Source organism: Gastrolobium bilobum, unplaced genomic scaffold (genome assembly GCF_033153095.1).
Source record: "Gastrolobium bilobum isolate Gb01-03AN ecotype WA unplaced genomic scaffold, APGP_CSIRO_Gbil_v1 utg17055, whole genome shotgun sequence".
NCBI classification, from domain to species: Eukaryota; Viridiplantae; Streptophyta; class Magnoliopsida; order Fabales; family Fabaceae; genus Gastrolobium; species Gastrolobium bilobum.
The window spans coordinates 8,953-21,537 of NW_026899394.1; the positions used below are offsets into that span (position 1 = coordinate 8,953).

Genomic DNA, 12,585 nt, shown 5'->3' on the forward strand with positions numbered 1-12,585 from the left:
AACCACATGTGCGGACATAAGCACTTATTCAAGGAGATGAGTAAAAGGCCGAGGTACGATCTGTTTTTTACAAAAGGACGGGTTAATTGGCTCAATTCGAGATGTGTACTATGTACCCGACCTAAAAAGCAATATTTTAAGCATGGGTCAATTGATGGAGAAAGGTTACTCGGTTATTATGAAAGACCGGGTATTGTATTATGAAAGAACCCGGATTGATGGGTCCACACAAGTCGGTATGTATTAATTCCAGAGGTTGCTTAGCCCGAAACCTTGCCGTCTTCTGAAACGTAGTCCTGGCATGCTTGCCAAGTACACAACTCTCACAAAATTTTCCTTCAAAGTTTATGTCAGGTAACCCGTCCACCATCTTCTTCTTTGCCAACTCGGTTAGACCACCATAATGTAGGTGACCAAACCGGAGATGCCACAGTGACGCCTTATCTTCTACCTCGGCTTGTAAACATTCAACCTGTACACATTTCAAATTCAGTTTATACATACGATTCTTACCCATTTGAACTCGGACTATCACCCGACCTCGCTCATCTTTCAAATACAATACCCGGTCTTTCATAATAACCGAGTAACCTTTCTCCATCAATTGACCCATGCTTAAAATATTGCTTTTTAGGTCGGGTACATAGTACACATCTCGAATTGAGCCAATTAACCCGTCCTTTTGTAAAAAACAGATCGTACCTCGGCCTTTTACCTCAACCTTCGAGGCATCCCCGAATGAAACATGTCCGGTTTCCACCTTTCTCATCTCCTTGAATAAGTGCTTATGTCCGCACATGTGGTTGCTCGCACCCGTGTCAAGATACCACTCCATGTCATCGTCTGACCTTCCTTCACTGTGTGTCATTAACAAGACACCATCCTTCATCTCGCCTTCTGTGGCTAGGTTAGATGTCTCCTCCACCCTTTTCTCTTCTCTGCATTCTCTTGCAAAATGTCCAACCTTGCCACAATTGTAACATTTGTCCGAGTTACAATCTTTTGAATAGTGACCATACTTGCCACACTTGTAGCATTCAATGTTTGAATAATGTGACCGACCTCCTCGACGACCCCGTCCTCTTCCACGCCAGTTCTGTTGACTTGATTGTCCTACCTCATCATTACAACCTTCTTGACTTCGGCCTCGGCCCCTACCACCACGGCTAGTACCTCGTCCACCGCGGCCACGTCCTCTACCTCGAAAGTTTTGAGAATAGAGAACCTTCTCATCTTTAATTGTTGCTTTGGTCTGAAGCGCTTGTTCAAGAGTCTCCTCCTTCTTCTTCTTTCTTTGTTCATGCGCTTCAAGAGAACCCGCCAACTCATCAATAGTGAGTGTAGACAGATCCTTGGACTCCTCTATCGCACAAACCACGTTTTCGAACTGGTCTGTCAAAGATCTCAGGATTTTCTCCACCACTCTGGTGTCAGGTATAACTTCTCCATTCCGTTTCAACTGGTTCACAACTCCCTGAACCCGGGCAACGAACCCGGATACTCCTTCCGTGTCCTTCATCTTTATTCCCTCCAACTCGGCACGAAGGGTTTGAAGCCGGACTTGTTTAACCCGGTCAGCTCCTCTATAGACATTTGCCAAGGTGTCCCAGGCTGCCTTTGAGGTCTCACAATTTGCTATCTTCTCGAACCCGGATTCGTCCACAGCTCGGAAGAGCATGAATAACGCCAGCTTGTCCTTTGCACGCGTCTCTTTCAACGTTTTAGTTTGAGCCGCCGAATAGCCTCCAGTGTCCTGTGGTTCTACAAAACCTGCTTGAACATTCTCCCAAGCGTCCTGGGATCCGAGAAGAGCCTTCATCTGGATGCACCAATTCTCGTAGTTCTCCTTCGTCAACTTAGGTAGTGCCATATCACTCCCCCTTTCCATAGCTCTGATACCAATTTGTTAAGGTATCAACACACAGATGCAAGAGACAACCAAACGAATAATCTACGAAAGTTTTTCTTTATTATCAAACTCTCTTTTCTTGCTCTGTTCTTTATGACGATTACATCTCCTTATATGGTAGCTTGCTAAAAATAACTTAAACACCTATTAAAAGCTATTAAACGCAATAAAACATAAACCGTAGAAAACTTACAGCCATTTAACAAATATCAAAACCAAACCCCCATAACACTTAACCAACATTAATTCCTAAACATAAAACTTCTAGAGACCCATTAATCTAAAAATCCGTACATTTAAGTTTATCTAATAACACATCTGAGGGACAGTATCCAACAGTAATAGTCATCAATTTTCCCTGGCTGATATCAGTAAATCAACCAACAACTTTGATGAAAACCGAATTATTGGACATGGAAATTTTTTTAAGGTATTTAAATGTTGTCTAAAACATAATAAAACTGCTGTCATATTAAAGAGAATGGATGAGAATTCCCACCAAGGAAACGAAGAGTTCAAGAAGGAAATAGAGTTGCTCTCCCAGCTTCGCCATCCTAATTTGGTGTCGCCTATAGGTTATTGCAACCACAAAAGAGAAAATATTATTGTGTACGAGTACATGCCCAATGGGTACAAGAAAATATTATTATTTACAACAGATCTTTATATGATCACCTACACAATAGGTACAAGAAACCACTCTCATGGAAGAAAAGGCTTGAGGGAGTAGCACGTGGGGTGCACTACCTTCACACAGGAGCCAACCACATCAGCATTCACCGTGACATTAAACCCTAAAACATTCTTTTGGATAGAAAAATGGTGCCCAAACTCTCAGATTTTGGTCTTTCCTTACAGCCAAAGCGGAAACTTATTAAAATACAAGACATTTCAGGTAACTTTATAAGTTTAATGCTTAGAATTTAACCAATTAATTGAAAACTAATACTTTTGAGTTATAGGTACGTATGGTTTCTTAGCTCCTGAGAGAATGGACTGCTCCTTGAGCTGCGTCTCAGATAAAAGTGACGTTTATTCATTTGGTGCGGTTCTGTTAGATGTGGTAAGCAGAGAGTCATTTCTCCCAACTGAAGAATTAGAAAAGCCTATTTGTTCATATGGAATGCAAGGGCTCCCATTTGAGCAGATTATTGATCCAGCTCTGGAAGGAAAAATTGCACCAGAGTGTTGGGAAGTATTCATAGATATCATACACAAATGCTTGAGGTATGAACCAAATGAAAGACCAAGTATGGGCGAAGTAGAGTTGGAACTTGAGCATGCTCTCACATTGCAACAGGAAGCAGATGCCAGCAACACTAGTTGTCACTATAGCGTATTATTGACCATCATTACTCAACCTAGCTAGAATTGTTAAATTGATGGATGCTGTATTTCTTTATTTGCTGGTTGCAAAATCAATCATTTGTTGGTTATGCTACAGCAGGATCCCATTAATATTCTTCATTTGTGACCATTGTGCTCGCTTGTCACTTGTTCCTCTATTGTTTCTTGTGTTGTTAGCCAATTCCTCAATTATATTTTACACCAGTGTAAGTTACACTCTCAATCTTATCCGTTGATCTCACTTATATATAAGGGCTCAAAATTTTTAGTAATGTGAGCCATTGGATACAAGTAGATCAATGGTCGAGATTGAGTGTAAGACTTCTAACTTTTACACCAGTTTACGAATATCCTACCTCAGGATCATTTTACACTAGTGTAAGTTACACTCTCAATCTTATCCGTTGATCCCACTTATATCTAAGGGCTCTAATTTTTTTAATAATGTGAGTCATTGGATACAAATGGATCAATGGTCAAGATTGAGTGTAAAACTTCTAACTCTTACACTAGTGTAAGAATATCCTGCTCTTATATATATATATATATATATATATATATATATAGAGAGAGAGAGAGTAAATATCGTTTTGATCCTCAACAAAAAATACGGAACCCATTTTAATTCTTTAGAAGGAAAAAAAACGATTTGTAATACATATGAAATTTAAATTCTTCGAAATTACAGTCCCTCAGAAATTCAATGAAAACTTATATTAATCCCTTGAAAATGACTAATGTAAATACTTTTTTTTTTCTAAGAAATTAAAATGGATTCCGTATTTTTTGTCGAAGACTCAAAAATATATTTACTCATATATATATTCTAGAAATTTTACTTTTTCTCTTATATTATTAATTTTACTAAAATACCATGTATTACTTTTTCTAAAACTTCATTTTGTGATTATAAGACAAAATTCTATCAGGAGAAAGATTAATACCTATACAATTTATGTAAGTAATATTTAGCCATCATAGTATGTAACATAGGATAACTCAAAAGTGTCTGCCTCCACCACATTGGAAGATTTATACATCCCAGAGTAACATTTTATAAAAAGAACACACGTCATAGAGAAGCCTCTTTTAGATGGCACATGGTAAAATGTATGTTCTATGTCATTTATTTTGTATAATAATAATTAATTGTATAGTTAATTCACATGTTCCTTTGCTTCTGTTTTTTCCCATTGGTATTTTGTTTATGTACTCTGCTCACTAAAATTAGAAACATAGGTGGAAACGATACAAGAACAACTGATGACCACAACGGTTACAAACGAAGATTAACAGGATGCGTTGTAGGATGACCAACAAGTAATTGATTTCGCAAGCACTAAAAAGAAATAAATATATTTACAAAAAAAAAGAAAAAAAAGAAATAAATACGGCATCCATGAATTTAATAACTCTATGCTGAAATTGGCGCCTCCTCTTGTAATTGTTGAGGTTGAGAAATGCTGGTCGATAAGAAGCTATACTCGCCACTAGTGTTGTTGGCATCAGCTTCCTGTTGCAATGACAGAGCATGCTCAAGTTCCACCTCAACTTCGCCCATAGCTGGTCTTTCATTTGGTTCATACTTCAAGCATCTGTCTATGATATCTATGAATACTTTCCAACACTCTGGTGCTATTTTTCCTGCAAGAGTGGGATCAATATTCTCCTCAACTGTGAGCCTTTGCATTATGTTAGGAACAGATGCACCATCTGAAATTATAGGCATGTCTAATTCTTCACTTGGGAGTTCTCTCAATATCTCCCCTAAAATTGTTGTATATGACTCTCTGCATACCACTTCTAACAGAAACACACCAAAGGAATAAACATCACTTCTATCTGTTAAGCCGGGCATAGGTTTGTTGAAATTCTCAGGAGCTAAGAAACCAATTGTACCTATAACTGAAAGTATTAGTTGAATTAATTGGTAATATTCTATGCAGTAATCTTATAAGATGAAAAAATTACCTGCAACTTCTTCAGTTTTAATAAGTTTTGGCTTTGATGGAAAAAGCGGTCCCTGTAAGGAAAGCCCAAAATATTTGAGTTTGGGAACCATATTGCTATCCAAAAGAATGTTACTAGGATTTATGAAACGGTGAATTATAGTGCGCTTGGCTCCTGTGTGAAGGTAGTGCACCCCACATGCTGCTCCTATGCATATCTCAAGCCTTTTCTTCCATGAGAGTGGTTCCATGTCCTTATTGCGTAGATGATCGTGGAAAGATCCATTGAGCATGTACTCGTACACAATAATCTTCTCATGTTTGTCGTTGCAGAATCCTATAAGAGACACCATATTAGGGTGACGAAGCTGGCAGAGCAACTCTACTTCCTTCTTGAAGTACTCTTGATTTTCTGCGAGGGTATTCATGTCCCATCGCTTTAATGCGACTGTATAATCACCAACACCATTATGTTGGAGACAACCTTTATATACCTTACCAAAGCCTCCACGTCCAATTATTTGGTTTTCATCAAAGTTATTGGTTGATTTCCTAAGATCAGCCAGGGAAAAATGATGGCTTAGTTCTTCTATTACTGTTGGATACTGTCCCTCAGATGCATTTGTATCTTTTGAATGGATGAAACCCAAACATTTGAGAAGCATTATTCCAAATTTAAGACAGACACCTGTTTGGTTAGTTGTCAATCAAACACAAAGATTCAGCTGTACTTGACTTCAATCATCATAGCTAACCTTATCTGAAATGCATCATCAACATGAACACTCATCTTTGGGAACCCAAACCAAAAGCAATAAAAGTTACCTTTAAAGGGGTAAATTATAAGGATTTAACTTAGACTTGAACAATGAGTTATAGAAGTAACATTTTTCACAAACTTACTTCATACGTCAAAATGGGCCAGCCCGGCCCGTTAGGCCCTAGCCCGCAAGACTTGCAGGGCAAAAAAAGCCTGCATATTAAACTGCCAGTACGAGCCAAAAAATCATATAACCTCACGGGTTAGGGCCAGCCCGTGGGCCAAAAATCAATTAGGCAGAAAAATTGGTCCTTTTAGCAGCCAAAAAGCATCATATAACAATCCCACAATGAATATAGCATCATAAGATCTCATTTACAAAAAGGAAAAAACAAACTCAGCTGCTGTGATTTTACATAGAATCTCTTACTATCCCACACACCAATGCATATAAAATAAAATAGCAATCGGCATCACTCTACATTTTGCAAGGAATATGCTGTTATCTTTCTCTAAGGTATAACATTTGAAATTTGATAATGCGTTGTTGCAGAACTCTAGATAACTCTGATACTCCATTTATTGGACTGATAGCTGATGGAGCACAACACTAATCTTTCAGCAAATCATTTTCCTTAGGATGGGTATTCAAACTTAGAAGCAAGGCCTAATAGAAAAAGACTCTTTCTCCTAAACACTAATAAATATAAGATGCAGCTTACCAGCCAAAAAGCAAAACAAATATCCAGTATCTCTAATTTGTATTTTAAAGCTAAGCAAAGAGTAAAACATCATTTTGCATAACATAAAATAAATGTTTGAAAAATCCCTCTAAAATTATATTCAAATGAGAAATCAGATATATTTAAGGAATATTACTGTAATTAGAGGCTATAATTAACCAGAACAAGGATAGCCGCAATACCCATTCTCTGTCACACACAATTTAATTGGTTCAAGTTTTTCTTTTTCTTTTCGGCAAGAAATGTTATGGTCACCTATTATTAAAGGAACATGGATATGCATGTGCAACACACATGGTCCTTCCTCATGTTAATACTGTTAGGGTCAGAGAGACCGAGGCAAGTTGGGGTTCAATTTGAGCACAAGAAATGGGAAAGCCACATGATAAATCTAGGAAAAACATAGCAAATATTTGACATGAAATTAGGAGGGTTCGCACTTTATTTTCATACTAGAACCGTTATTCATGTTATCCACAATACAAGTGAAATGCAGTCATATTTAGCTTATCCTATGAGAAACATCTTTAACATCCAATTTTTAGCCTCTCAATTAAGCAATAAAAATTAGAATTGCTTACTTGGATCAACACCAAGTAAGTATCATGACATTTATAGTTGGCATCATAGTAAAATGGCATGCTATTCATAATTTGACAAAAAAATATACAAATAGTGAAGTCATCATAATTTGATAAAAAAATATGTGGCATACTTAGTCATGAGGAAGAAAGAATTAAATCTGATTATTTGGTTGGTCTCAGTGCGTTTGCATAAACAAAACAATGACTTTGGTGATTGCAGCAGACAGAAACTCAAGCAAGAATAATGAATATAACAAGATAGCATTTCCATGCTCTGTTCTCAGAAAAAAGTTTTAAGCAAAGTCACAAGTCCAGCGAATTATAAATAACTATTATGAATCTGATTTTGAGAAATAATACCAACAACCATAAAAGCTCTCAGAATCCTATATTATTCTGATAACCAATGCAAAACAGAGACAGCATAACAATTACTTCCTTGTTTTTCTTTTCCTTGGCTACCATATCACAGCAGCTGCTTGGTTACTTCAAATTTTCTCAATAAGAACTAAAAATTGACTAAGTGTCAAGGTATCTAGGATACCAATTGTCTCAGTATTTCAAAAAAAATTCATATTAATGAGTTACTTTTTGTTCTTAGTAAAATCTGAAGTAAAAAATGCATAGCTTAATTGAATGAAGTTCTTCGCAAAACATATTAATTTAAGCTACTAATATCCACATCCAATGCCTACACTGTATAAGTATTCAATTATACATAACTTCGTATAAAAAGTCTCTAGAAAACTAAAACCACATCGGATCTTACAAGTCACAAAAATCAACCTAGGGCCAGAAAATTCAAACATCCCGAAAAGATAACACAGTCAAAAATAAATAAATCAAAATGTAATCTTGTTATATAGGTAAGACAACTATTGCCCCTTATCTTTTTGATGCACTTGAGTCACCATAAGTTATTATAATTGCATACGTTTTAGTTTTAAGGCCTTTTATAATTTTAATAATTGCAGACGTTTCAGTTTGCATGACTTTATGTTTGGTTTATGGCTATTTCCGTTTTGTATTAGTTTTAAGACCATTGATGGTCCTTTATTGTCAGTTACTTTTTGTATTGCCTGATTAAAAGGCTTGTTAGAAGGATGTGAAAAGAAGACTTTTGATGATTGAAGAATGATAATATAGCAGAAAACTTCTGCATTTTCCTGAAAGCCTATTTTCCCTATAATTTTGCATCATTTGGTATCAGAGCTCAGGTTGCCTTAAAGATGGCTGAGCAGGAAAATCGCGGAGGTCGTGGTCGTGGTCGTGGACGAAGAGGTCGTGGCGGCAGACGCGGTCAACCTACCGATGGTGATTATTATACTGATGCGAGAGATGCTGAAATTGAGGAAAAGGACAAACGGATCCAAGAACTCGAACAACTGCTTGCAGAGGCACAGTTGCACGAGTCAGATGAAGGATGAGAATCTGAAAGATCATCTCATGAGGAGGAAAGGAGATTATGGAACCGAAACCAGGAGCGACGAGGACGAAGTCAACCTGGAAATCAATCCTTTTTTGCTAATATTGAGGTGATGATTGAGATCCCAGAATTCGAAGGCACCACTCATCCAGATGAGTTTATTGACGAGTCACACACCGTCGAAAAGGTCTTTGACATCATAGACTTGACAGAAGACCAGAAGGTCCCAATCTATGATGAATATGATGAAGAGCAAGATGATGAGAATCCTGTTATGGATGCTCCAATTTATGACAAGTTCCCTATCTATGATAAGTATGATTGGGAGCAAGACGACGAGAATCCAGAGGTGAAAGAAATCTCTTGTAGTGATTCCGATGGGAAGTCAATTATTAGAAATTCTAATATCTCTAACAGAGATGAAGTTCTCCCCAAAGATATCATGCAGAATGATCCTTCATCCAAGAAGTCTTTAGTTTGCAAGCAGTATTATGAATTTGGGGACAACGAGCATAACAACCTTATGCTCCATGGAGATAAAGATTTACCTTTTGGTAAAAGTTTAATTGGAGATCGTCAAAGGCAATGGGACTTGCTGGTACATCAGACAAAGTTTTCCTATGACGGATCACAGATGCGATCATTGATCCAAACTACAAATGAATATACCAAGCATGTCAAAGAATTGCATTTCCAAGTCCTAATCTTAATTAGGAAATTTGGTGATATTGTACCAGAAGAGTTGCCGCCTGGATTACCACCTGAGGACGTTGCAAATTCGAGGGCGAATCTTTCCCTAGTGGGAGAGTATGATGCACTTAAGTCACCATAAATTATTATAACTGCAGACGTTTCAGTTTTAAAGCTTTTTATGGATTTTAATAATTGCAGACGTTTCAGTTTGCATGACTTTATGTTTTGTTTATGGTTATTTCCGTTTTGTATCAGTTTTTAAGACCATTGATAGTCCTTTGTTGTCAGTTACTTTTTGTATTGCCTTTAAAAGGCTGGTTAGAAGGATGTGAGGGAGGACTTTTGATGATTGAAGAATGATAATATAGCAGAAAACTTCTGCATTTTCCTGAAAGCCTATTTTCCCTATAATTTTGCATCATTTGGTATCAAAGCTCAGGTTGCCTTAAAGATGGCTGAGCAGGAAAATCGCGGAGGTCGTGGTCGTGGTCGTGGACGAAGAGGTCGTGGCGGCAGAGGACGCGGTCAACCTACCGATGACGATTATTATACTGATGCGAGAGATGCTGAAATTGAGGAAAAGGACAGACGGATCCAAGAACTCCAACAACTGCTTGCAGAGGCACAGTTGCACGAGTCAGAAAGGAGACAGGAATCTGAACTGTCATCTCTAGAGGAAGAGGAGGACGAAAATCCATTTTGGAACCGCGAAAGACCAAGGAGAGGTCGAACCGGTGATCAACCCTTCACATCCAATTTTGGGATGAAGATCGAGATTCCAGAGTTTGAGGGATCAACTCACCCTGATGTATTCATCGACTGGTTACACACCGTTGAGAGGGTTTTTGATTTAAAAAACCTCACAGATGAGCAAAAGGTGAAATTAGTAGCAATCAAATTGAGGAAGCATGCCTCAATCTGGTGGGAACATGTCAAGAAACAAAGAATCAGAGACGGAAAGTCTAAAATTCAAAGATGGGACAAGATGAAGAAATTGTTGCAGCACAAATTTTTGCCTGCTCAATACAGACAAGAGGCCTTTATTGAGTATCACAATTTCAGGCAACGTGATCTTACGGTGGAACAACACACCACTGAATTTGATCGTCTTCGAATGCGTTGTGACATGGTCGAAGAAGATGAACAAGTGATTGCTCGATATCTAGGTGGATTGCAGGATGAAATTTCTGATGTTGTGTACTTACAACAGTATTGGTCTTATGAAGATGTGTGCAAACTGTCCTTGAAGGTGGAAGGACAATGTAAAAGAAAGGGTGACCGTTCGAAGTTTCAATCAAGATTTCCTAGAAAGGAATTCGGAGATAAATCAGTGAGTTCATCAGCAACTTCACCTGCGGAAAGGGGTTCTACGCCTCAAAGAAATATTCCCAACAAGGAAGGGTCGAGTAAAGGAAGTAGTGCAGGGAAGAGATGTTTCAAGTGCCAAGGAATTGGACATTTTGCTGCAGATTGTCCAAATAAACAGATTGTGACATTTGCAGAGGCTCCAAATTTTGATGAAGAACCAATCTATGACAATGTCGATGAACAAGAAGAAGCAGAATCTGAAGAGGTGGGGATTGTCTATGCTGATACCGGAGAATCACTAGTCGTTCGGAGGGTCTTGAATGTGGATATGGTGAATGATGAAACATGGCTTCGACACAATATTTTCCACACCAAGTGCACCAGCGGGGGAAAAGTATGCAGTGTGATTATAGACGGAGGGAGTTGTGAAAACGTGGTTTCTACCACTATGGTAGAAAAATTGGGGCTGAAAACAGAAGAACACCCACAACCGTACAAGCTGTCTTGGCTAAAAAAAGGGAATGAGGTGAAAGTAACCAAAAGATGCCTAGTGTGTTTTTCAATTGGGAAAATATATTCAGATGAAGTATGGTGCGATGTCATTCCTATGGATGCTTGTCACATTTTATTAGGCAGGCCATGGCAGTTTGATAGGAAGACAAAACATGATGGTTTCAAAAATACTTACACCTTTAAGAAGGATGGCCACCTTATTAAACTAGCACCTTCAGATTGGAGGAAGGAAGCAAAGAATTCTTTGATGTCCAAGTCAGAAATTTTACAACTGGCAAAATTCGCAGATGTAATGCCAGAAGAATTGCCGCCTGGATTACCACCTGAAGAAGTTGACTATTGACGCAGATTTGAGGGCGAATCTTTTCGTAGCAGGGGAGGATGATGCACTTGAGTCACCATAAGTTATTATAATTGCATACGTTTTAGTTTTAAGGCCTTTTATAATTTTAATAATTGCAGACATTTCAGTTTGCATGACTTTATGTTTGGTTTATGGCTATTTCCGTTTTGTATTAGTTTTAAGACCATTGATGGTCCTTTATTGTCAGTTACTTTTTGTATTGCCTGATTAAAAGGCTTGTTAGAAGGATGTGAAAAGAAGACTTTTGATGATTGAAGAATGATAATATAGCAGAAAACTTCTGCATTTTCCTGAAAGCCTATTTTCCCTATAATTTTGCATCACTTTTTCTCTCTTTTCTCAAGGGCCTTTTGTCACTCTGAAGTTTGATTTTCACATCATATGCTCCAAAAAGCCACTATTACGCTAACTACATCTCCAGCTATTCATTATCCATACTCTTAAAAAAGAAAAAGCAAAAAGTTATAGGGCACCCACCCCATGAAAACATGCAGCAAGCAATTGATGAATAAGGGTGGTGATCATTAGAGAAAAAAAAAAAAAAACAAGAGCTGACTATCATCCCCTATAAGAAACAGATAAACAAATGTAAACAGAATCAACGAACAAGAAAAAAAAAATACCAAGATGAAATTTCACACATAAAGGGTGACACTTACACCAAAGAAAGAAGAGAGAATTCATGGCTTGATGACCCAACAGCATCTGTTTCAAAAAGGTTGAAGCCATCACAGGTTGCGACAAAGAAAAAACACGAAGCTAGCAAGGAGGGATAAAAAAAAACACTTGTGAATCGAAACCATACCTCTGTGAAGAAGAAGAAGAACGAGGAGAAGAAAAGAAGAAATTTAGATATTGTAATTGATATATGTAAAATAAAAAAAAAAATAGGACATATGGATGTGAATATCACCGTGTGAATTTTGGTTCATTGGGGAGGGAAAGAAAAGAAGCTGAAGAAGAAGGCGGAAACGAATCTCCAGAATTTT

At 37.7% G+C, this 12,585-nt stretch overlaps 1 protein-coding gene and 1 pseudogene across 3 annotated transcripts; one reads left to right on the forward strand and one right to left on the reverse strand.

Moving 5' to 3' along the window:
• Positions 1 to 2,002: 2,002 nt before the first annotated feature.
• LOC133290191 (receptor-like protein kinase FERONIA) lies at positions 2,003 to 3,278 on the forward strand (annotated as a pseudogene).
• Positions 3,279 to 4,457: 1,179 nt separating this feature from the next.
• Positions 4,458 to 12,585, reverse strand: LOC133290187 (receptor-like protein kinase ANXUR2). Of its 3 annotated transcripts, none has more exons than XM_061488242.1 (4): positions 12,510 to 12,585; positions 12,256 to 12,303; positions 5,228 to 5,893; positions 4,458 to 5,155 (listed from the first exon to the last, which is right to left on the reverse strand). In XM_061488242.1, the coding sequence occupies exons 1-4, from the start codon at positions 12,526 to 12,528 to the stop codon at positions 4,671 to 4,673; spliced, it is 1,218 nt and encodes a 405-aa protein (XP_061344226.1). In that variant the 5' UTR covers positions 12,529 to 12,585; the 3' UTR covers positions 4,458 to 4,670. The 3 variants fall into 3 exon arrangements, with proteins under 3 accessions (XP_061344226.1, XP_061344227.1, XP_061344228.1); XM_061488243.1 differs by having other exon boundaries at positions 12,256 to 12,301; positions 12,402 to 12,578; XM_061488244.1 differs by lacking the exon at positions 12,510 to 12,585 and having other exon boundaries at positions 5,228 to 5,965; positions 12,256 to 12,279.

Coding starts and splice junctions, on each gene's coding strand:
- LOC133290187 (XM_061488242.1), bottom strand. Junction 5,894..12,255: donor TTCTCTCTTCTTTCTTTGGT/GTAAGTGTCACC, acceptor CTAACCAAACAG/GTGTCTGTCTTAAATTTGGA. Junction 5,156..5,227: donor TAAAACTGAAGAAGTTGCAG/GTAATTTTTTCA, acceptor TTTCAGTTATAG/GTACAATTGGTTTCTTAGCT.